The sequence below is a fragment of the Gopherus flavomarginatus genome, chromosome 15 (assembly GCF_025201925.1).
Source record: "Gopherus flavomarginatus isolate rGopFla2 chromosome 15, rGopFla2.mat.asm, whole genome shotgun sequence".
In the NCBI taxonomy this organism is placed as follows: domain Eukaryota; kingdom Metazoa; phylum Chordata; order Testudines; family Testudinidae; genus Gopherus; species Gopherus flavomarginatus.
This window is the reverse complement of record NC_066631.1, coordinates 20,333,697-20,359,514: the sequence shown is the minus strand read 5'-3', so window position 1 is coordinate 20,359,514 and position 25,818 is coordinate 20,333,697. Positions and strand designations below refer to the sequence as shown.

General features: G+C 46.7%; 1 protein-coding gene across 1 annotated transcript in view; it reads left to right on the top strand.

Annotated features, from left to right (window-relative positions):
* Window positions 1-23,685, top strand: part of MMP17 (matrix metallopeptidase 17) — a 118,071-nt gene extending 94,386 nt beyond the window's left edge. The window contains exons 4-10 of the mRNA XM_050923520.1: window positions 1,585-1,868; window positions 4,584-4,760; window positions 4,897-4,996; window positions 8,417-8,499; window positions 13,429-13,581; window positions 16,796-17,053; window positions 18,365-23,685. Coding sequence (XP_050779477.1) covers window positions 1,585-1,868; window positions 4,584-4,760; window positions 4,897-4,996; window positions 8,417-8,499; window positions 13,429-13,581; window positions 16,796-17,053; window positions 18,365-18,696 — 1,387 coding nt within the window. The 3' untranslated portion in view covers window positions 18,697-23,685. The remainder of the gene's footprint in view (window positions 1-1,584; window positions 1,869-4,583; window positions 4,761-4,896; window positions 4,997-8,416; window positions 8,500-13,428; window positions 13,582-16,795; window positions 17,054-18,364) is intronic.
* The last annotated feature ends 2,133 nt before the right edge of the window (window positions 23,686-25,818 follow it).

Below are 25,818 nucleotides of genomic sequence, written 5' to 3'. Positions count from 1 at the left end.
ACTGCGCTCTGCCTCAGTTTCTGCTCCCACTATTTGTCAGGTAAATTTTTCAAAAGGGCCTAAGTGACTTAGGTGCTTTTGAAAATGATACTTAGGCTCCTAAGGCATATAGGCATTTATGAAAATGTCACCCATATCGTCTTTTAGACTTTAAGTTCTTTAGGGCAGTGACTGTTGTTAACTTCCCCACTGATTTACATGGAGCAGCCTGCAGGATTGGGGTATGTGTAAGGTTCTTGGGGCTAGAGTGACCAGATGTGGCATTTTAATCTCTGATAACGTGTGTGCCTGCGCATAGCTATTTATTCAACTCCCATTGGACGTGAGAACGGACTGACTAGGCCAGTGGCCTGCTGCAGAAAAGAAAAACCCCATGTCCCTTCCTAACTGGACGAAGGAATAGCTGGAATTCACACAATCTCGCCAGTTTTACATGGTTCCACCAACGTACTGTAAATTGGTGACTGATCAATTATTCGCTGTCCCAGCCCCTAGGGTTTGGAACCTGCTCTCCCTAGGTAGCTGTCCCTGGCAGCCTCTTCCCACCTTTAGCAACAGGCTGAAAACACATCTGCTCTTCTATTCATGAGTTTATACCATACCCATCACGGCAGGATCTGTTAGAGATGAATTTTAATCTTACTCCTGTGTTTATACTGTGCAATGGTTTAATAGTGGATGCAGTTCTTTGGCCTATGTTTATACAGGAGCTCAGGCTAGAGGATCATGATGATCCCCTCTGGCTTGAAAAATCTATGAGTCTATGAATATTAAATGTTTGTTTTTCTTTCTTGCCCTGACAGCTTTAATTGTTTGTGCAGCTCCCTCGGTGCCTTGGTCAGTGTGCTGGTACCCTAAAGATAAAATCACCATTATTATTGGAGGGCAGAACGTGTCAAAGCATTTCCAGCAGAATGATTTTTCCCTTGGACAGTACTGGTTCGATGAAACTTTTGCGCAAAGTATCAATATAGATTAAATTTGACCCCAAAATATCAAGACATCTTGTTTCATTAAGAGCAAAGCATTTCATTTCAACATCATCATTTCAGATTTTATATTTTGTTAAATTGATTGTATTCTAAATTTTTTTTTTTTTTGGTTTTGCAGGAAATTTCAGAATTTCCACTTTTGTTCTCCTTTGGGATGAAAGGAAATTTTGAAATGTTCTGCAGAACTGAAATGTTGAGTTTGACCAGCTCTCCCGAGGGCTATCTGTGAAACACAGCCCCTTGCGGAGTAATGTTCATTCTTGTATTTTCCATAGGCTGTATCTCCTGGAGACGGGGAGGGGAGGATGACACAAATTCACACAAAGTTTCCCAGGTCTGACATTCCACCTACAGGTGGGAGAACCAATAATAGAGTATTGTGTATGTCAGTGATTGCCAAGCTATTGTCCATGGACCACCAGTCATCTACAGAGCCCTTTCTGGTGGTTTGCAGAATAGATTGAGGATTTGGGAACTAAGAGGAGGATGAGTCCTGGAGAGGATCATGAAATGATCTACAGAATGAAAGAGCTGGACAGCCACTGATATTGATTGTTATTTTCATATCCTTGGTTTCTCTTTTCTATCCCAGAGTCCGCACCTTCCCCAAAGAATCCCACCTGGGCCATGACACGGTCCGCGCCCTCATGTACTATGCCCTGAAGATCTGGAGTGACATTACCCCGTTGAATTTCCACGAGGTGGCGGGTAACAACGCTGACATACAGATAGACTTCTCCAAAGCGGACCACAATGATGGGTATCCCTTTGACGGGCCTGGAGGAACGGTAGCACATGCTTTCTTCCCTGGAGACCATCATACCGCAGGAGACACTCATTTCGATGATGATGAATATTGGACCTTCCGATCATCAGGTATGTCAGAGTAAGAGAGTGGGGGCAGAACTCATGAACTCCCAGACCCTCCCTTTGTAAGTATTTATGTCTCTGTTATGGGCACTCTTTGGGGTTTGGGGTCCTCTGCACACCCCTCATGGCCCCAAAGACCTCTGTTCACTCCCTTATGTCCCCAAAGGCCAGTAACTTGTTTGTCCATCCGGGTTTCAAATCAGGGAGGAAACTGTGGTAGTATTCCCATTTCTCCTCATAATTCCCCACTTGCCACACCTACATAACCCAGAGTTCCCATCTGCCACTCCCATAATCCCTGTCTCGCCCCATCATGCTGCTCTCTGCCATGGGGTCTCTGAACTAGTAAGTGATGAGGTTGGTTGGGCTGCCTTTGAGTTCACAGGACTCCTCAACCCTGCTCTGTGGAGGCTTCAGTGGCAAAGCTGTGAGTTCTGTGGCACCAGTTCTGGCATGCAGAGACCACAGCTGCAATTCAAGCCCTGCTTCCACTAGGGTGACCAGATGTCCCGATTTTATAGGGACAGTCCTGCTATTTGGGGCTTTGTCTCATAGAGGTGCTTATTACCACCCCCCCTTGTTCCAATTTTTTCAAACTTGCTGTCTGGTCACCCTAGCTTCCAGCCAGTAAGATCTGCAGGGATCTGCTTGCAAAGCCCATCAGCAACACTCCTACACTGTGGAAGAATGAGGAGTAAATAGGAGCCCACTGAAAAATAGCCCTTGCCCACTCACTTCCCCCCTCTGCCTTCCAGTCTTGCTCTCCCAGACAGACTTTGCCTTCAGGTTCACGCCTGCTCATCTGCTCCTGGCCCCACTAAATGACCAGGGAATTGGATCTCCTCTACTTACTGTTGTCAATGTGCATTTGTGCAAAGTGGGCATAAAATGCCACCTGGTCAGAAGGTTGCTTTTCCACCTACTGTGCACAGGTGTCAATGAAGGCGTGAAATGCATGGCAGTGGGGAGTGAGACCCTTGATCTCTCACTGACTCTGCTGCTTTGCCACACCCCTGATAGAAGAGTTCAGGTCCCAAGGATTCTGCCCCAATCCCCCCAACTATAGGGTAATCAGCTCCCCACAGCCCCCACTAGTTGGGGGGTGGAGCTGGTGGTGCAGAGCCAGGTTAGGCCAAAGGCTGCTGTTCTTAATGGCCAATAACCAGCTCCCCTTCTCCCAGTAAGAGAAAATGGGAACGCCAGCCATGGCTTAGAAACAAATGATACTCTCTGCCCTTAGAAAGTCAGGGCAAAAGACTGCCAGCTCCACCAAATTAAGGCATTTCCCTTAAGGCATTAAGAAGTTCCACTTGAAATGCAGTTTCAGCCTTTCAGTCCAGCAGCCCAGTTTCAGTAAGTGGAGAGACTTTGAAAAGCAAAGCTGTGCAGGCCAAGACTGCACGCCAGGGATCCCACAAGCTCCATCTTGGTTGGATTTTGACAGAATGTGACTGCTCCAGTCACCAGATGCTAATTTTCTCGTCATGCCACCTCTCCTGCTGATGTCCCAGTGGTTTCTGCTGCCTGGGCTTAATAATTTCATTTAGACCAAATCTTCCTCCTTGAAATTGACTAATATTTTTTTCTCTCTCTCTCTCTTTTTTTTTTGAGGGAGGGGTTGGTTACTCTGATTTCTCTCTCCCACCTTGCTCCTCTCTGTCCCCACGTTCAAAAACCAGAACTCCCAGGAGACCTGGCTACAAAGAATGTTACAGCTGACCATATTCCCCTTTCAATGCCACATCTCCTGGGGCTAATGTTACTATGGACAACCTGATTTTCAAACCGCCTCACAAAAGCTGCCTTGCCACAAGCTGCCCCCTCCTCTTCCTCTTGCACACTTTTTTGCACCAAGCCCTTTACTCCAAACAATTTGTTCACCAGTCTCTTCCTCTTGCCCTGCCCATGCTCAGACTGGGTCATAAAGGCAGCCCTGGGGACAGATACACTGAGACCCAGATAAACTGTGCTGCAAGCTGCGATGGCGTGGGCAGTTACTGCGGAACCCTTCAGTGCTTTTTTGTAAGGGGAACTGGGCAAACAGCTGAGATTTCAAGACAGCTGGTCAGGCAGGACCATCTGCTGCCTGCATTAGCCACAGGGTGCAGAACCTGATCCAGAACAACCATGTCATGTCTGACTCCACTGCTATACAGCTGCTAATAAAGGCAACCTGTGTGGAGCCTGTGACTCTGTATCTCGTGACAGTGAACCGGGGCCCTCCAGTGTCCCTGTCCAAGTACTGAACAAAATCCTTACATTGGCCTTATCTATGCAGGGGCCCCAGAGCTTCAGGGCCGTGCTACGCTAGGTGCAATGCCGAGGCCAACAGTACGGCGGGTGGGGATATCCAGCTGGCAGCAACGCCGGCTCTGGCAGATAGGGCAGTGCTGGCAGAGTGGTATCAGTCAGCTGGTGGATATCCGCATCCGCTCACTGTTGGAATTAAACTCAGGTACTTTGGCCCAACGCTGTAGCGAAAGCACTTCCTGTCTGTAAACGTGTAGACCACTGAGGGCTGTCTGATCAGAGACTGCCTCTCCCAGGGAGCTGCCCACTTATCTCCCAAAGACTCTTAGTCTCCGGCTCCAACCATTCGACCTCAGTCCCTCACACTGACACACACGTGCATGTTGAAGTAGATGCCTGAATGCCCACCACTGCCCAAAGCGTGATGAGCACACAGTGTTATTTTGATACTGACGATGACTTTATTTTCAGATGCCCATGGGATGGACCTGTTTGCCGTGGCAGTCCATGAGTTTGGCCACGCTATCGGCTTGACTCACATCTCTGCATTAGAGTCTATCATGAGACCCTATTACCAGGGACCGGTGGGGGATCCCCTGAAGTATGACCTGCCTTACGAAGACAAAGTCAGAATCTGGCAACTGTATGGTTAGTTCATGCCCCCATGAGTGGGTTTATGCTTCACTTCATCGGCAATGGCTCGCAAAGACAGCTCTTCTCCGGGATGCACTCTCTCGCTATCAGTGGTGGTGTGCCCTCTAATGCTTCCTGTCTTTATTCCTAGGAGTCAGGGATTCTGTGTCCCCAACAGCCAAGCCTGAAGTAACCAAAACTGACGACCGCCCTGTTCTGCCAGAGCTACCAGAGAACCGCTCCACCGTGCAGTAAGCAGAAGTGCCACCAATGTCCTTGGGTGTCTTCTCAGACCATGGGGTGGATACTTCCCTTTAGCTGTGGTTGCAGCAGGGAGTTAAAGCCAGAAGAAGTAGGCAGAGGGGTGACTCCAATACATGTCCCCTCCCTGCCCAAATCATGGCTAGTTACCAACCATGGGGTTGGGGATTTTCAGATTGGGAAGGGGGAGGGAACCAAAGGAGCGATTTCTACATACAGGGCTCACTCTCATGGGGACCCACTAGATTTCTGAGTGTAGATTCTGAGTCCAGCTCCAGAACAGCCTTGTTTGCTTGGTCGGGGTAGATGTGTGAAGTGCAGTGGCTCCTAGCAAGAACCTTTGAATAATTGTGTGCGATGCTTTCCCCAAAAGGTGCTAATTCTTTCAGCCTGGGAACCACTGAGCTCCAGGTCATTCTGGCCACTGGTGTCCTGTTTGCATTCTTTGTTACTATCAATCTCCTTGTAATGTGCGTCCGGAAGAGTTAAAAGTGGCCCAGGGATAAAACCAGTGTGGGTAAGAAGCTTGATGAGATGTTAATTCAGGACTAGAAAATAAAGAAGGAATGCAGGGTGTGCTGGGGGATTTTGTAGAAAAGGGAAAAATGCTGCTTGTTAGGGAAAAAGGACAAGATGAATGTCATTCTTCCTGGGTATCCAAACCCTCACCTATGCTTGCGTGTGTGTGGTATTTTTATTTAAAGGGCTGGCTAATTGGCAAAGGCCCAGATCCACAAAGGTAATTCTGCCCCTATCATCCATTGATTTAATGTAAGTTACCCTTTTGGATTTGGGCCAAAGCTTATATTTCATTTTGGATTTTCAGAAAGTGCTGAGCACCCACCATCTGAGAACTGGGGTCCTTTACTTTTGCTCTAGTTGGGTACCCAAAATCGCTAGTCACGCATGAAAATCTAGGCTTTATTGTGTGTATTTCAGACAAGAAGCAAATTTGGTCTACTGTGTGTAAAAATATCTTCATGACGTTTTTAATTAAATGAAACCATTTATTTTATGTACGAAGCACTTCTCTTCAATGTTGGCATCAACACTGGGATAATCAGATCATTAAAGTCACTGGAAAGAGTATGAAATTGAGAAGTCTAGTTTCACACTCTTAAGTTGGGGGAAGAGCAGAGCTGTAATCGAAATAACATCAGGGTGAAAAGTCAATTAGACCTTTAAAATTCTTTAATTTTAACGACTGAAGATGTTGCTAAGAACTCAGGCAGAGGTTGTTTTTAAAATATGTGGGGCCAGATGCTCAACTGGTGTAAATCAGCATAAATCCATTGACTTCCATGGGGATACACTGAGTTTATACCAGCTGAGGATCTAACACAGGATTTTAATTTTGACAAGTGTCTCTTGAATAATGAATAGGCAGACGAGTAGATAAATCTATGAGGCAAGACAGCTCTGGGCAGCATATCAGGGGCACGGAAGCCTTTTCTCTGCTGGTAAAATCCATCAGAATTCTTGAATTACGATTATGCAGCTGATGCAACCCAGCATGGCCTCAGGGGCTTAGTTATATTTGGAGGGTCCCTTGGATAACTGAAGTGACGTCTTTAGAATTCTGCTTTGTTCCTTAGAAGCAGGGTGATCATTGGAAGCATACAAGGATATTTTTTTTTTTTTTTACCATGAGGATGAGCAAGAGGCTTTCCTGGGAACAGCCTTTCTATGGAGAGTTTCCTGAATGCTGGTAGGGCTGTCAGACTGTGGGGATGTGGGGACAATGCTTTATTTAAGATGTGCCCTGCAATGGGATAATTCCATCAATTTACTGACCTGGGTCAGAATCATGCAGTGGGCTTTTCCTGATAAAGCCCCCGAAAGGTAGGGTGAAAAGTCTGAAAGCACAAGGAGGTTCATGCTGGGAGATTTTATCCTCCTCACAGTGTGGGTGGGCTGGGTGCTGTATTGGTCATGTTTAGTTAGATACCCTCTGCAAAGCTGTCATCGTAATGGGCTCGCAGATTCCTTCTCTCCTGCCATTTAAAGCAAATCCCACATAATGTTTTCTGTGCATGTGTGCGTGCCATCCTCTAGTGATTGAACCACAGAGAGGATAAGGGACCTACTACTACCAGCAAAGCGAATTTTCCTTCAGGTCAAGTGGTTGAGGTCTATGTTTTCAGAGCTGAAGGACAAAGGTTCTAATCCCAACTCCTCTGGGGCAGGTGTTTTGTTTAGCTAGTAACAATATTGTCAGAAACCCAAAGATTTGTTATATTTCTAGTGGCACAATTGTATCAGTTGTGTTTGTTGCCGTGATGCTTTGAAAAAAGGGAGCTGGCTCTTCCCCTTGGCCACACAGCACTGTATCACTAACATGAAGTCTGTTTTATGGAGTCAAAGGGTGCTCAGATACCAGGGTGAAGTCTTGGTTGGGCTCAGACATGTGGCTGGTGTATTATGTAGGGATTGAGAAGTTGACAGTGCCAGCAGTTTGATATGAAGTTCTTCTAAAAGCAAATTAGATTCATATTTCCCTGTCATGAAGAGCAGCTGATCTGTATACGGTTCACAAATCCTTTCTTTGCTCTCTATCAATCATTGTACAAGGGCTTTGTTACTCTTTAAATTCTTCGTACTCCCTGTGGCCCCGCCACACACCTTGTTAAAACAGGATCTCAGCCAGGCCAGTCACTGTCTGGGCATTCACCATCTGGCCCCTGACCCCCTTTGTTTGGTTTCTGTTACCGCCTCATGGTGCGGCTGTGACCCCCAGCAGCTCAGAGTCTATGTCCAGAGTTCCTGGTTGCTGAAGTCACTCTTGTCAGCCTGTGTGCTTTTTGTTCAGTGAGTATCTTGCTGTACCCGGGTAGGGGGCCCAGGTGGGCTCTCAGACACACCCCAGTGAAGCTGGAGTAATAGCTTTGCCAGCACTGGAGTTCCTCTGGCTTTCCAGAGGTGCTACAGAGAGCAGAATCTAGCTCCCCGTCTCCTTGGCTCTTGGTGATGATCTCACATAGAAAGGGGAGGGTTGTGTCTGCCATGGATTCATTTTGTAGAGAAAACTGTCTTAAAGCTGCCGTTTGTCCAAAAAAGCTTTGCAGAGCCTCTGCCTTGGAAAATCCCCTGTGCACAAGGCTGGGTTCACAGCAGGGCTGATTTGGGGGTGAGAGCAGGAACCCGCCAAGCGTTAGGCCTCTGTGACCTTCTGAATCATTCCTAGTTACAGCCATGTCCCATTGAACCCCTCCATCTCGACAGCCCAGGGCTGCAGATCCCAGGTCTGTGTGCACTGAGGAATTGTCTTCAGCCAGACGAGCCAGTGCAGTGAGTGGGAGGGGAATTGCTGCTTGCCTGGGGGAGCAGTGCCCAGTCCTGGGGAGCTGGAGCGCCCTGCTCCTGGCTGCAGGGGTGGGGCTGCCGCTCACATGAGTGCTGTCTCTCTGCAGGCTCAGAAGAGATATGCCCAACAGGTGCAACACTCACTTTGACGCTGTGGCTCAGATCAGAGGCGAGGCTTTCTTCTTCAAAGGTAAGCAGCAGCTGCTTTCCGCGTAACAGCTTAGGTGACCTTTGCCAAGTCGAAGCTGCAGGTAGCTCTGCATTACACAGCTGGACTCCATTCATGCAAACTGTTCAGTCTACTCTTCTCGTTGAACCTGGTCTCCAGAAGAGGGATGGCTTTGCCAAGATGTCCGGGGCATGGAGTCAGGGTATTGGTTGCAGCACTAGGTTCACATCCAGTAGTATTGGGTTTGCTCCAGAGCTGCCTGCCAGGACTTGATTCTCATTCACACTGAGGCCACTTTACACTGTTGGGGCAGCATAAAGGGCTCTCAGAACTTTAAGACCCTCTACCTACACCCACCTTCAGGTCCTGCTGGAGCAGTATAAAGAGGCCTTGGTGTAAATGAAAGCCGTTAGGATCACCACCTGGCTCGAAACTAGTAGGATAGACATGATTTTCAAAAAGGATGCAGCAGATGTAGAAGAGACCTAGAGACGGGCGTTGGTGACAATGAAACGTGGAGAGTGACTGGCTTTGTCTACACTGCCAATTGGACGACAAAGCTTTTGTCGTTCACAGGTGCTTAAAAAAGCCTCCTGCCCCCCACCCAAAAGACAAAAGTTTTGCCATGGCAAGTGGCTGTGTAAATGGCTCATTGTCAGCAGGAGCACTCTCCTATCGACAACGCAAACCCCGCTCATAGGGAGCGGAAGTATTCTGTCCACAAAAGTGCTGACAAGCAGCATTTACACTGCCCGACCTTTAGCGACATGGCCGTGTAGACAAAGCCTAAATGAGGCCTGCTTGTTTTAGTGAGGAGGTGAATGAGGGTCGTGGTAGAGGTATACACAATACTGAATGGTAAATCAGGCACTTCTGCTTACCCAAGAACGAAGGGAAAATCCAGTGGAATTAAGAGACAATAAATTTAAACTGACACATAATTAAACTATGGAATTCACTGCTGCTCGAAGCTAAAGCGGCAAAGAATTGAATAGGATTCTAATGAATGATTAGGAATGTATGTAAACTGTAAGAACATCTGCAGTTACACTAATTGGGTGGTAAGGCCCTCAGGACTTCAGCCAATCACTGGCTGCCTGGAGCTCAGAAGAAACTTCCATTTCTTCCCCCCTTCATCCTGCCCCCAGTCATGTTTTTGCATAACTGCCCATTATGGGGGTTTTACACTTTGCTCTGAACCAGCTCTCAATGGCCACTGTTAGAGACAGGATATCATCAATGTCTGCTATGCCACTATTTGAGCTATTCAACCAGACTCTCCAGGATTTCAAAGTGCTGAACTGAAACTGGCATTTGCAGTATCAAAGTACAAATCTGGGTCCATCTGAGGATTGAGAGAACAGCCGCAGATCACTTTGACTTTTGTCCTGAATGCTTTCAACTTCCCTTTCCGCCCACGTGTCACGTTCCTGGTTCCACATGCTGTGCATGCACCATCATCCAAAGACGACAACAGACGCACAAAATTACAGTACCATCTGGTTCCATGTTTACTGAACAGTTGCTGACAGTGTATCTCCAGGGGTGACAGGCTGTCTAAGAGAATCCTGCCAGTGTCTCCTCAGCTGTGCAGAGTTCTTCTCTGCGTGGTCTCCTGGGGGTTTCTTTGCCTTTGAGGTGGAAAGGTCCCCGACTGAGGCCACTGTGATGCAATGCTTCTTCGACAATCGTTTGTCCAGAACTGACTCAACTGATCTCCTAGGGGAGAAGAAAGGCATCTCCTCACTGAGATGATAAACAGAAATCAGGAGAGTTTACAGCATCTCCACTGAAACATGTCACTACCAGGTGGAAGGAGGGAGGGCATCCAAAGAGGGAATGAACAAAAGCATTTGAAGATGCCTGTGCCACTGAGGCAGCACAAAGCAGAAGATGATGTTCACACCATGGGGCACTCTCTCTGCAGACGTCTTTTTCTTTCTCGCTCCTGCACACAGCTGCTGGCTCCAACAAGGCAGCAAGAAAGAAAGGGAGTTAGGAGAGGAGAACTAAAACGAAAAACCAAGAGAGAAATCCTCCTCATGGTTTGTTTCTGGCATATATTTGTCACGTGTGTGTTTCTTCTGGCAAAGCAAGGGCAGATTTAAAGGACCAGATCCTTGGCTGGTAGAAATCTGTATAGCTGCATTGGTATCAATTAGCCAGGTCCTCAGCTGGTGTAAATCTCCATAGCTTCAGTGATGTCAATAGGCAGGTCTGGCATAAACTGGCATAACTCCATTAATTTCAATTTGCCTTAGCTCAGGATCTCGCTCAAAAGCTATAGATTGGACTGAGGTAATTAATTATCACCTCTTGTTGGGCGGGTCCCAATTCTGAGGCAACAACTTGTCAGAACTGCATACAGAATGCCACCAAACAGTCATGTGAAACCTAAAGTAACACCGCATGGAGGCAGGTTTCTATGCAGTCCCTCCAACTGGTGCAGTTCAAATGCAGAGTGCATCGTCAGTTACCCAGAGTTCCTGTGGACTTTAATGGAATTGCAGAGTTTCAGGACTTCTGAAAATCAGACCATTGCGATTTAGGACCCTCACTTTAGGCAACCCAAGTTTTAAACTTTGGCCCACTTATATAGTGTGTACAGAAATGTTGCTAGAGGCATCCAGCGTGCTGAGAGCATTTCACAGCTGGAATCAAAACCACCAAGCATCAGAAAAAGCAGAATGCCTTCACCCACATGAGTGGGGACTTACCACGATCTCTGTGAATTGAGGGAGGTCAGGAAGGTCCATCTTAACCTTGGTTTTCATGCTTACATTTCAGTCTGCCAGGCTTGGGCTGGTCTTACATCAGGCTCTCTCACCATAAATGAAATCATTTCACTCTCTACGCTAATTACCGTTCTTGCCCAGGATGGCCTGGGGATAGTCAGATTCAGTGTGGCGTTTCTGCAGGCAGACCTGGCCACGGTGAGATGATAACATGAGCTTCGTGGGCAAATGGGAGCCATTGCATTCAGAATTCACTGCTACCTAAATTGCTACGTTTCTGTTGCTCCCGACGGCCTCTTGGAAATCAGCTTATTCCTGACTTCGAATTCAGATTGAAAACTGGCTTCTTGCAGCCGCACACCTGCTGAGCGCATCAGTAGGGAAAGAAAGAGAACTGCTAAATAATACAAAGTGGTGGGGTTTCTCCAGTTATGTCAAATTAGCACTGAGTGCTTTTAACTTTCGATACATTCCTATTAACAAAGCAATTATGCCAACCATATTTCTTCTGAAAACCATGAAAATCTGGCATATTCCAGTGCAAGCCTAATTTGAGATGCAAAGAACATCTTTATTTAATTACATGTGTTTCCATAAATGTACAACAGCCACACAGTTTGAATACTAGATTTGTAATGATCTTAAAAGAATTTGTAATTACTGCCTTTTCTAACAGTTGAATGTATTATTCAGACATAGATTTCAGTCATATAGAGCAAATAGGCAAAATGCAGCAGAAGAATAAGTATGTGATATAAATCCTTATAATTATAATTAAAAAATCACCACACTGCAGATGTTTAAGTGTTGGAGTTTTGCCTCCTGCATTATTAGGCTAAGATCCAATTTCTATAAAATTTTGAAAGTTGGTGTCACAGTCTGCCAGCTCTGTAGAAATGTCGTTGAATGTCTTGAATACAAATCTGAAGAAACGTCTTGGACCTTGCTTATTTCCCAGGGGGGATCCCTGCTATGCCAAAAGGGATATGCATAACCTCACAACAATAGCTTCTTGGGAATGAGGGTACTAGAGAGGAGACTGAGGGGAGACAGAGTAGGTAATCAGCCTGCTTCCTCCAGCTCAGAACTCATGCTATAGACATCCCAGGGGAACATGCATTCATGGAATGTGCTGCAAAACCACAGAAATTCAGGTGGAGAGTTCCAAACGTGCCTAAGGGAATTAAGTACCCAACTCCCATTGAATGGGTTTTGGTAATGTAACTGCCTGATGCACCTTTGCATATCCCAGCCTTAAACATGTTCCCCTTTCAGCAAACATTGGTTGGGATGGGAAGGGAAGATCAATGTGATTTCTTGCTGAGACCCAGTTCCTAGGGCTGATGTAGATGGGTGCAGCTTCGCTGAGGTCGCTGGAGCTGTGCCTTTTTACATCAGCAGAGAATTTGTCTCGTCGTAACATTTTGGGTGAGAAGGAGGCCACCTTCTCAATACATCTTGGAATGGTGCACAATATACATCAGTTGTGCCTCCTTTTCAGCTCTTCCTTTCTTTCTCTGTATTTTTTCTTTATTCCTCTCACTCCTCCATTCCTACCCCTTTATAAAAGCTACTGGATTTCAGATCACCTCTTCCTAGTACACAATATGGGTTGGTTGAAGAGGGTTGTGCAAAATATTCAAACACTTGGAGGTCAGAGTCATGGCAGAGCAACATACAGTAGTAGTCACTGTTTGCTAAAGCAATTGGCAGTGTGGGGAGAAGGAAAAGCTCCAGATTCTGCTATCTCTTCAGAGACTATCACTTGTTGGGCTAGTCTGTGGTCTGATCTAGCCTAGTTTTATCTGCCTCAGTACTGTTTGGTCTCAGGTGCTCAGTTGCTGGGTGGTAATGATGCTGGTACTGATGCTGAGGCAGCATATTCAGCCCTGGAGGGAAGGAGGAAATATCTCCTGTCTCTCTGCAGAATGTTCTCTGGAGCAGCACGGATGCTCTTAGCAGTAAAAGATTCATTTATCAGACAGAAGGACGGTGACTGTAATGCAGAGTCTGGAAGTGGATTTCTCCTTATGGCTCAGTGTCAGGGATATGGGAGCCATCCAAAGGATGGGGAATAAAAGAAAGCAAGTAGTTTCATAGTTCCCACCTTATGTACTTTGTTTTCTACTATCCCCGGTCTCCACCCACAGCTTTTTCCTCCTAGCAAAGGGGTGTTATGGCGTGGTTCATTAATGTCCAATCTGTATTCATCTAGGCAAGTACTTCTGGAGACTGACTCGCAATAAACACTTGGTCTCCCTCCAGCCAGCTCAGATCCACCGTTTCTGGAGGGGTCTCCCCCTCAACATGGACAGTGTGGACGCGGTGTACGAGAGAACCAATGACCACAAGATCGTGTTCTTCAAAGGTAAGAGTAAAAACATTGTTAAAGGGACCATGCATCTCTTGCTAGTATCTGTGGCTTTAGTATCTAGTAGCTTTAAACTTCCACTAGTCCTGCAGGCAAGGAGGAACTTGGTGTCTTTCAATGGAATTTGCCATGCTGGACAAATAAGCCTCAGTGTGGCAGATGAAATGTGAGGGTCCCAAGCAGGGGCGGCTCCAGGCACCAGCGCAGCAAGCGCGTGCCTGGGGCAGCAAGCCACGGGGGGTGGTGTGCCGGTCACTGTGGGAGTGACAGTGAGGCAGCCTTCAGCGGCATGCCTGTGGGAGGTCTGCTGGTCTCGCGGTTTTGGCGGTAATTCAGCGGTGGGTACGCAAAGGCGCAGGATCAGCAGATCACCCGCAGAAACGCCGACGAATCCACGTGACTGGCAGACCTCCCGCAGAAACGCCATTGAATCCGTGTGACCGGTGGACCCCCTCGCAGAAATGCCACTGAATCTGCGTGACCGGTGGACCTCCTGCAGAAACGCCACCGAAGGCTGTCTGACTGCCATGCTTGGGGCAGCAAAGAACATAGAGCCGCCCTCGGTCCCAAGTGTGCATGCTGAGGTGTTCCACTGAGCTCCTGGGTCATAAGCTGCCATGAACCCACCATTGCAAGGCTAATACATATTAGGCTGCTGTTAGAGCCAAAAAGAAACAATTATGTTTGGTTTAAAACAAAAATGAAAAAAATTCACTTTCTCAAATAGCACCAACTGGAGTAGCAAACTGCTTTTTTTTTTCTTAAACAAGTGCTACAATTCTTAGAATCATAGAATATCAGGATTGAAAGATCTCAGGACTTCATCTAGTCCAACCCCCTGCTCAAAGCAGGACCAATCCCCAACTAAATCATCCCAGCCAGGGCTTTGTCAAGCCTGACCCTAAAAACCTCTGAGGAAGGAGATTACCCCACCTCCCTAGGTAACCCATTCCAGTGCTTCACCACTCTCCTAGTGAAAATTTTTTTCCTAATATCCAACCTAAACCTCCCTTACTGCAACTTGAGACCATTACTCCTTGTTCTGTCATCTGCCACCACTGAGAACAGTCTAGATCCATCCAATTTGGAACCTCCTTTCAGGTAATTGAAAGCAGCTATCAAATCTCCCCTCACTCTTCTCTTCTGCCGACTAAATAATCCCAGTTCCCTCAGCCTCTCCTCAGAAGTCATGTGCTCTAGCCCCCGCATATTCTTTTCTTTCCCTTTATACTTCATTGAGTGAAGATGGATTTTTAATTCTTCTGCCCTAACAGGGCCTACCCTGAGCATCTTGCATGTGAAACATTCAGTGTTGTTGGAGGCACTTGGAAAAATTTGCTGGCTGTGTGCATCAGTGCCTGAGTGAGGTTATAGTAGCTAGGCTGCAGAAGGGCCCTACTAGTAGTGTTAGCTAAGGTTAGAGTTCCTTCAGCTCAAAGAGTTTTGGAGCTGAAGAGCCAGGATTCTAGCCCTGGTACCCAGCTGCATGTGATTTAGGTGAGAACTGTTTCTGTCTGCAGTGCACCAATTCATTACAGTAATTCAGTAAACTATGTTCCACCCCAGTGACTAGGCATTAGGTTCGGTTCATACTTCTGAAGTGTCCTACACGGAAGAACTAAATGTACCTCAGGCCCGTTCATTCCTGGTATTATGCCTGCTGCCAGTAGTTGCTCAGTTAGTTTGAATTTAACTAATTAGCAATTTCCCACACGCAAAACTGTGGCTGTGCCTCCCTTGTGTAATTACTGCACCCAGCACTGAAACTGGGTCTGTGGTGCTTTTTAGGGAGCTGGTCTACTGGATAACTCGAAAAGGAGCAGCTGTGCTAAGCTTCTCTTGGTTGGAAATTGCTTTTTGCATCTATAATGTCCCACTTTGTGTGTGATAAATTATTGATTTCGGAAGTGCTGAATCGTAGAGGTGAGGCTGCAGAAATGGATTATCCTCAGTAATGGATCCCACACACACTTCTGCACCCATTAAAGCTTTTAAGGCCTCCCACATACTGCCGAAGCATTATTTTCTCAGATGGAGAAATCCAAAATGTCCGCCATATACTCCTCGAGGACCCTGCCAAACCACACGGCTATTGAAAGAACAATATCAGAGAGGCAAACAATCCATAGGTCCAATTATAGATTCTGGGCCAGATTCACTCCTCTGAGCGCAGGGCTTGCAGTTTGTACCCTCTGTGCACATAGGAGCAGCTGCGCTAGGGCATGGTCTGCATGGATTCCCCTCTGGGAGAGCAGCCAAATACTATGGTAATGGAGGCCATATAAGTACCCAGGACCAGCGCTAGTGTTTTCAGCGCCCTAGGCGCACAGCCATTTCGCCGCCCCGCACGCTGGTCCCGCGGCTCCGGTGGAGCTGCCGCAGTCGTGCCTCCGGAGGGTCCGCCGGTCCGCGGCTCTGGTGGAGCTGCCACAGGCTTGCCTGTGGGAGGTCCACTGGAGCCATGGGAGCAGCGGACCATCCACAGGAATGCCTGCGGCAGCTCCACTGGAGCCGCGGGACCAGGGGTCCCTCCACAGGCACAACTGCGGCAGGTCCACTGGAGCCGCCTGCCGCCCCGCCCCCCCCCCCAGCAAAATGCCGCCCCTCAATAATCCTGGGGCCCTAGGCGATTGCCTCGGCCACCTAAATGGAAGCGCCGGCCCTGTAAGTACCCAAGATAGATAGATCTCTTGAGACGCCATGTGCCCTTCCTACCACATGTGCAGGTCTTTCAAATCTAACCGAATGAATGCACAGAAACTTGGGAGAGTCGCCTACAAAAGTGGTGCGTACATGCGTTAGTGTTAAAAGATGAATTACAGACAAAACTTCTCCATTGGCCCTCGAAAGCTGTGTGTGACTTTTTTATTTCGAACAGTTATTGTGTGGAAATCAAAGGGGATGACGGGGTGGGAAATTAAATGGCATAACCGCAGATGACTAGCCTCAGACTATACAGCAGAGTCAACATGTCTGTGTCCTGGAACCTTATGCCCCCAGCCGCAAAATAGCAAAGGCTGGCTGTATCCAAGTGGCAGTTTGACACAAGCAGCATTTTCCACAAGAAGCAGATTCCTCAGCAGGTTGTTGTTTTTGTAGTTTCCTTTCTGGAGTGCCGTGAATTCGAATCTAGGGATTGTCACAGCAGCAGATCATGGAGTGTCACCTGAAGCAGAATTGATATTTCTACCTGCCTATTTCCTCTCTGCAGGAGACAGATACTGGGTGTTCAAAGACAATAACGTGGAGGAAGGATACCCTCGGCCAATTTCGGATTTTGGCTTGCCACCGGGAGGCATCGACGCTGCTTTTTCCTGGGCCCACAATGACAAGACTTATTTCTTTAAGGACAGTCTCTACTGGCGCTATGATGACCATGAGCGGAGGATGGATCCCGGCTATCCTTCCGAGACCACTTTGTGGAAGGGGATTCCAAGCATGTTAGATGATGCAATGAGATGGTCAGATGGTGAGTCAGTGCTAGCTTAGCAGAGTTCGGTTTTGGGTTTTTTTAACCTAAGGCCTTGTCTTTACTCAAAAGTGTTGTGGCTTTAACTAGACCAGCATAGTTAAATTGGAGACAAAACAAAGGCATTAGTGCAGACACAGTTATACTAGTATAAAAGCGCTTATGCCCATGTAGCTTATTCTCTTTCAGTAATGGAAAATAAGCGATAGCAATATAAAGTGTCTTATCCCAGTGTAGCTGCATCTACAATAGGGCTTTTACCAGCATAACTATTCTGGCAAACAAAAATCACATCCCTTACCAACATAATTATGTCAGTAAAACTTTTAAAGTGTAGACGGGACCTAACACGCTATTCCAGCAGTGTTGCACCATTATCACTGGAGTTCTCATGAGACCTTGTGAGTACAGCTGTGAAATCTCACCATGATGCAGTTTTACTCAATGAGAGACAGAGATGTTATCACAAAAATCTTGTGGTCAGTCTTGCAAGTTATTGCTCAGTAACTGGACAAGGAAGACCTTGTGTGGGAGACCTCAGAGGTAAAACCCCAGTAAGATATGTTGAGGACACTCTGCTCTCTGTCAAAACTGTGCTGTATGCATACATTAGTATCAATACCACATGATATTAAAGGACATGGGGCTTTGGACATAACAATAAATTCCTGATCACTTTTATCATCTCAGGACATTTTTGCAAAAGTGGAGCATGTGTTCCAGCATCCTAGACAAATTCCAGGGAAGGTAACTCTGTTCTGCTACCCCCATTCCACTGGTGCTTTGATAGGATAGGAGATTCTTCTCATTTTTTGCACTGCCAGTCTGGAGTATGTCTAGACTCCGAGCTGAGGGTGACACTCCCAGCTCCAGGAGGCACATCAACATATAGGCCCTTCTGTCAAGTTAGACGTGTGAGGCTTTGCTCATCTTCCTCCCCGACCATAACTGGGACTTTGGCACCATGACTGGTGAGTCGTGCATGAGGCAGACCCCCCCGACTTGGCCACTGTAGTAGCATAGGCTAAAAGCCATCCCTGTAAGCAAACAGGTAGCACCATGTCCCTGCCTACTGTGCTGTCGTGAACAGGTGCAAGTGGACAAAAGCTCCATTACTCCTGGTGGAGTTGTGTTTGCTTCCATCAGCTCAGTAACAGGACGTGTATCGCTGCTTGATGTGTAAAGTATGTCTAATAAGTAGCTGTTACTGCTGTGTCCAGCTGGGTGTGCTGCCATGGAGACTAGTGACAGAGAGCCCCTCCCAGAGTTCATACCTGCTAACCCTACATGTCTTTTTTTTTTTCTTCCCAGGTGCAACCTATTTCTTCAGGGGCAAGGAGTACTGGAAAGTGTTGGACAATGACTTGGAAGCAGAACCTGGTTACCCTCAGTCCATCGCCAGAGACTGGCTGGTGTGCGGTGATATGCAGTCTGATTCTCCAGACTCGTCAGGGAGCAGCAGGACTGGGGCACGCTCGAATCAAGGGCAGCACGATGAGAGCCGTTCGGAAAATGGCTACGAGGTCTGCTCATGCACCTCCTCCTCCTCAGATTCCCTCTCGGCCCGCCTGGCGCTCAGACTCTCAGCAAGCCTTGTGCTAGCAAGCGTGTGGACAGCAGCAGTGGCTTGTGCAGCACTATGACATCCAGTAACATGGACGAGAAGACGTTGCGGTGCTTCAGGGACTGGTGGTGGATAGAATCACACCATGCTACACTGTTACAGCTGAAACAAACATGCCTAGGAACATGGCAGCGAAGGTTTCAAGTTCTCCATGAGAAGTGAACTGGGTTTATTTTTATTTTTTAGTTAAAGATCTGATAATGGACTGTGGGTTCTGCACCTTCTTATTCCCCCAGCCAGCTAAAGAATAAAGACGTTGCTGAATATTAGTTACAAAGGTTCCATAGAGATGTAACACTCAGGGTGTGTAAGAACTGCCAAGTGGAGAAGGCCTGGATACATTGAAAGGCAACTCTGGTTTCATGAAAACAGACCAGATAGTGGTGAAACCCCATTGTTATTCCAGGAATAAAAGCAGCCCTGTTGTAAGGCTGTGGGAGAGATACAACAGCTGTGCTGACATTCAGTAATGTAACATGCATCTTGAATGGATGTATGAGATAGAATGGCATCCTGACTGCACTGGGCTTGACTGCAAAGTGGTACATTTCACAAACAAATCTACGCTGCCAGCTGATGTCAAGCTAACTCATGCCAGTTTCTATAGATCAGAAACATATTTGCCTTTATAAAGGACGTGAAGGTCACCTTTGATTCCAGATGTTTAAATGTAAGGGCTTCTCTGTTAAATCTTGGCCATACAAACATAGATACCATGGTCAGCAGCCGGTATCAATCCCCCCTTATCTTGACTGCTCGAGCTAGAGTAGCTTTTTCAGCTCTGAGCAAGTAGCAGGCTGTTATAAGCACTGAGTGCAGTCATTCGACTGAGATAGTTACACACACGAAGCCAGTGTAATCCACATGCATCTAACTTTTCTGCTCCCGTAAATTCTATTGTAGATGTATTTCATGATTGATCACTGTATACAAAAATCACATTCGTTTAAGGCTTCCTTTGAAGGGTCTGTGAGGGACTAAACTTTGAATTGTGGATGCACGCGCTAGTTTTAAATGTATTTTCAAATAGCAGGTTCTGCTTTTTGGATGGCTTCTTATATCAGCCAGATGCCATTATGATACCATCGGTTGTGAATCAGTTATTCTATATGCCACTGTCACTGTTTAATTTGGCACCATGAAATACAGTAAGGGAGAAGGAAGGGGATTAATTGTTTTAAAGTGGGGATCTTGCTCTGTAAAAATGACATGACAAAATTCCATGTTTGTCTCTCTTTCATTTATAGATCCAGTTTGCTCGGTTCACAGGTAAAAAGATGGTTTTCTAACTGTCCCCAAACTCTACATGGGATCAGAGAGTAAAGCTAGGTTCTTTCTGGCTCCTGGACCAACACTTGTCCCCCTGGCTCAGAGGAAGTGTATTATAGATGTACATATGTGGGGCTCCTATGGTTGGTTGAAATGGTTTAAATTTCACACGTTCCATCAAAAATGTTATTGGAATTTTGAGCCAAAAAAGAGTGAAAGATGTTCAGTGAAATCTTCACAAAACTTCTCTCCCCTCTTTCCCACCCCTCACATACGTTAGACAAACTTTAGAGCTAGCTGAAATTTCTAATATATGGATGCTTGATTAAGTTTATAAGAACTTGAAGACTGGATGAAATTTCAAAATTCAAAAATAATGATGAAAAACTTTTTCACCATTTTTTCCTTCAGTTTCTTTTACCTGTTCTAGTTGCACCTTACCTCCATGTTGAGATCATGGTTCTCCTTTGAGTGAGTGTGTACTGTGTACATTGCAGTGATAGTGTGTGCATCCAGTGTACTTGAGTTGGGAGGCACGTGTGCTTGTGTACATGCACGCATGCCATCAATGGAATGTATATGTACACAACATGTCTTGAAGGACAACAGTTACTGTACAGGTAAATAACCCCTTCTTCCTGGTGGTGATATGTGAGTAAGAAGGAGCCAGCTTGACTCTCAGATCCAAGGAGAACTTGAAGGGCCACTAGATTTTAAAAAATCCTTTAAACTGTAAACTGAGAAACTTTGGTGTTGAATTACACTGCTTGGAAACCCCCTCCCCCCCCAAAAAAAAATTGTGATCAACTATTTCACTGGGGGAAAGTGGGGGTTGGGACCCAAAACAATGTGTTAAAAATTAGAAATTTTCCACTGGCCCTAAGTCTGGAGCCAGTGAAAGACAGTCACCATGGAATCCTGCATTGTCAATTTTCAGAGTAAAACACTTTTAAGGGAGCCATTTTCAAAAGGGCCAAGCCCTGGCCTACCTCTGTTCCCACTGAGATCAACATTGAAAATTGCTCTTGAAAATCCACCGAAGAGCCTCTTCGATGATATTTCCTGGAAGAGACTCTTCATTGAAAAAAACCAAAAAAGCAAAAAGTAGCACTAGTTTCCTCTAACTTCCAGATAAATTTAAATGATGAAACATCTCTTGCAAAGTCTTTTGGTCATCGGCCTTTCTCTCTCCCCCTTCCCATGTGGATCACGTTGACAAGTAATTCTTCTCTTCATACTAGCCACTATGGTGGCACTGAATGGGCTGGTGTCTTTTGGTAGCCTAACGGAAGCTAGATAAGGAATCTAAATGGTGACTCTCACACACTTGGTGCCATTTTGGGGCAAGTGAGTGTAGTGTTAAATGGGTTATATTAACTCTTTCAGGGCTTCAGGGAATGGTGTGGCTTGCGGGGAGCAAAGTCCACACAGCTACACCAGATTGTTTAGTTCTTGGTGGTTTTACTGTGGTAAGTCCCTCAGCAAAGGTTCTTCAGCAGAGTAGGCAGTCACAGGATAAGAGGGAAGGTCCTCTCACGGATCGGTAACTGATTCAAAGATAAGAAACAAAGGGTAGGACTAAATGGTCGGTTTTCACAGAGGAGAGGGGTAAATAGCAGGGTCTCCCCAAGAGTTTGTACTGGGACCTGTTGCTGTTCAACATATTCATAAATGATCTGGAGAAAGGGGTGAACAATGAGGCAGCAAACTTTGCAGACGATACAAAGTTACTCAAGGTAGTTCAGTCCAAACCTGACTATGAAGAGCTACAAAGGGATCTCATGAAACTGGGTGACTGGGCAACCAACTGGCAGATGAAATTCAATATTGATAAGTGCAAAGTAATAAACAACGGAAAACATATTCTCAACTATCCATACAAAATGATAGGGATCTAAATTAACTGTTACCATTCAAGACAGAGATCTTGGAGTCATTGTGGATAGTTCTTTGAAAACGTCCACTTGATGTTCAGTCACGAAAGCTTGGAAAAGGGATAGATAATAAAACAGAAACTATCATAAAACTGTTATATAAATCCATGGTACACCCACACCTTGAATACTGCATGCAGTTCTGGTCACCCCATTGCAAAAAAGATACATTCAAATTGGAAAAGGTGTTGAGATGGGGAACAGAAATGATTAGAGGGGTGGAACAACTTCCATACAAGACTGGGACTGTTCAGTTTAGAAAAGAGATGGGGGAGGGGAAGAGATGATAGAGATCTATAAAGTCATCACCGATATGTAGAAAGCGAATAAGTGCTGTTTGCCCCTTCACATAACACACGAACTAAGGGTCACACAATTAAATTAATAGGCTGTAGGTTTAAAACAAGATAAGAAAGTCCTCCTTCACACAACGCACTGTCAACCTGTGGAACTCATTGCTAGGGGATGTTGTAAGGGCCAGAAGTATAACTGAGTTCAAAAAAGCATTAGATAACTTCATGGAGAACATGTCCATCAATGGCTATTAGCCAAGTTGGTCAGGGATGCAACCCCATGTGCTGGGTGTCCCTAAGCCTCCAACTGCCAGAAGCATCCACGACTGGCCATCAGAGACAGGATACTGGGCTACATGGACCATGGATCTGACCCAGTATGACCATTCTTATGTTCTTAAGTCCATTTCCCTGGGTGTACACTGAGCAGCTGAGGGCACCTAAAGGGACTGAATTAGATCCAGAGCTGGTAAACAATTCCACACCCAAAGAGCTGTCAAAATGGTGTTGCTACTGTAATTCAGCAGCTGCTAATGGACCCTGAAGGTGTGGGTTTGCCAGCAGCTGCTAGTACATGTTATGTTTCTCTGCCCAGCACATGCAGCATGGAGTTTATTAAAAGCCATCACAAAAATCACTCCCCTCCTCCCCAAATGCCAGGCCTCGGTTAATAGCATGACACAGGGACTCGGAAGCAGGCTGCAGCATCCGTTTGGGCTCACATTGTAACACTTGATCTTTGCAACATTGCTGCTGCTCTGGTCACATCCCAGTCTGGGGCTGCTGCAGAAGGAGAACAAAAAAAACCCGCCTTGATCAGACCAGACTAGCATGTAATATGGGCTGGAAATTGTAATCGACAAGCTTGGGAGGCTCTGTGAGGGCTGCTTCTGCTGCAGAGCCACAATGAAAGGCTCATTTCCTTCACAGCAGGAGGCTCCTTTGGTTCACTCGAGCCACAGCCCCGAAGCCACTTTGTTTTTGATCTTGCTAGGCACTGATGGGCCATTGCTTTCTGAATTACCAACCACATTTGTTTTGAAAGTGCCAGTCCCATTAGTCTGCACCTCCTGTGGTTAGCTGGTGGCTAGTGCTACAGCAAGGTTCAGGTGGAGCATAACTGTATAGAGCTGCTGGTGTTTCGCCATCACAAAGATCTTAACTTTGCTGGGAGGAGACCTCCTGGTTTGCAGACTTCCTTGAGCTAGCGTTGCTATTTCCCCTTCCCTCCCTCCCTCCCCCCCCCCCGGCCCTTTGGGGCTGGGTGCAAATACCATTGGAAAATCGACGGGAGTCTTGGATCAGACTCCCATGGAGCTATGTTGGGTGCCTTTTTCTAGAGTGGGAACAGGACACAATTGCATCCTGACAAATTTAAAAAAAAAAGCAAATGGTCACCTTATGTTTGCCCATCTACTGTTTGCATTTTTAAGTGTTCACAGTGATTTGCAAAATGGGACTGTTTTTAGGACATTATAATGCAGTGTGATTTTACAGGACACTGGATGTGAACACGTTTCATGGAAACCTCTTGTTAAACCATTAAATATCCTTTTTAAAAAAAAATGTGTGTGGTGGGTCCCTCTGTCAGGTAAGGTCGTCTCTGAAATGTCGTTCCTTAGGAAGGACTTCTCCCCTCAGATGGATTCTGCACCATCTCTTTCTGTGGGGCTGCGCTAAAGCCCACGGGTTCTCATAGATTCATAGATTATTCTTCAAGTGATGGTCCCTCTGATGGGTGCCCCCCCAGGGTGCCACCTGATGTTCTGGGGTACCACTGAACCTGCCTGTTCCACCAGCCTGGGCTTCCTTACCCAGTCCTGCTGAGCCAGGCCCTCAAGCCTCCTCCAACACAGACGCAGGTAGCAACCCGAGGGGGGAGGGGTCAACCTGTGACAGTGGCGTAGTCGGCAGGACAGTGTAAGGGAGCCCAGGCTGGTGGAACAGGTAGGCTCAGTGGTACCTCAGTACATCAGATGACACCCTGAGGGGATGAGAGAAGGACCCATCACAGTCCCTATGTGTATTCCACCCATGCATGGTATTTGCCTGAGTCTGGAAGCATTTTCTAGCAGTGTCTGTTGACCTGCACATGCATAGTGAGTCTCCTCATGCTCTCAGCTGAGGGTATAAGAGAGTGTGGTGGCTGCCACTCCATTTGTGTCATACTGCCGCATGGCCTGGGTTGGAGCCCCCTGTTCCTCTCCCTCTTAGTCTGCTAAGAGGGTTATTCCTGCTTGTAGATATTGTGTAGAGAGTTTTAATAGTTTTAGGGTTTAAGTTGTACAGTAATAGCATAGTGGTAGCACAGACAGAAGTGATGTACCAGCCTGCACCAGGAAAACCTAACATAGAGCCTACTATCAGAGTATCAGAGGGGTAGCCATGTTAGTCTGGATCTGTAAAAGCAGCAAAGAGTCCTGTGGCATCTTATAGACTAACAGACGTTTTGGAGCATGAGCTTTCGTGGGTAAATATATGCATCTGACGAAGTGGGTATTCACCCACGAAAGCTCATGCTCCAAAATGTCTGTTAGTCTATAAGGTGCCACAGGACTCTTTGCTGCTTTTACTATCATAGTGAATGTCCAAACCCTCCAGGCAGTGGACAAGTTCACCTACCTTGGCAGTACACTGTCAGGTGCAGTCACATTGATAATGAAACAAACAGCAGAATTGCCGAAGCAAGTGTGGCCTTTGGCAGAGTATGTGCAAATGTGTCAGAGTGCAGGTCTTTGAGGCCACATTTCTAGCCGTCATGAAGCTCCACTCTCATTAATGTGATCTTCAGACATGACCACAGGATTACGGAAGATCACTGGAGGCTGGTAATGGGATACTTCTTGGTCACTGGTTCAAATGCAGACAGGGTCAGTGAGGACTGAAAACGGTTACCTGCTGACAGCTGTACAGTAGCTGATGTGAAAGGAGCTAGTGGTCACAGGCCAGTTCTTTGTGAGCAGATGGCCACAGCACCAAAGTAACATAATTAGCACCCTCGTTGGCCGGCGGAGAAGCCAAAATTTCACCCTGAGTGAGCAGAGATCTGCACAGTGTGGGGAGCCCTTATGAAGTGGAGCAGAGGCATAGCGATGGGAAAGCTATGTGGCCACTTTTCCTATTACATGCATAAATCGAGAATGTCAGGGCCAGATTTGGGTCCCGCACACGTCCCCTGTATATCACTATAGTGGCCATAATGGAGGGGCTGCAACAACCCAGGGAATTACTCCCCCAGTGCAGGTAGTGCTGTCCTGTGCTGCTCCGTCTCACCGTCCTGAGTGTAGGGCCATGCTGGGAGCATGGCCACAGTGCTGGGATGACGGTCATTCTGGGCTATAGAGCGTAGACTAGAATGCTATTAGGTGGAGACGCTCTGAGGCCTGCCCTATTTATGCCAGGGGCTGTACTGGCCCCCAGGTCAGGCAGAAGCCAAGCTGCGCAATGATGGTTTAAAACTATCTCGCCACTGGACTGCACCATCTTTGTGTAAGCTCTCTGGAGGCGCAGCCCAGACATCAGTGCTCTCACTCCAGCACCTGCACTATACACTCACTTTAAAACAGGGGGTCTCAAACTGGGGGGCAGGAGGGTCATGAGGTTATTACATGGGGGGGGTGTCACAAGTTGTCAGCCTCCACCCCA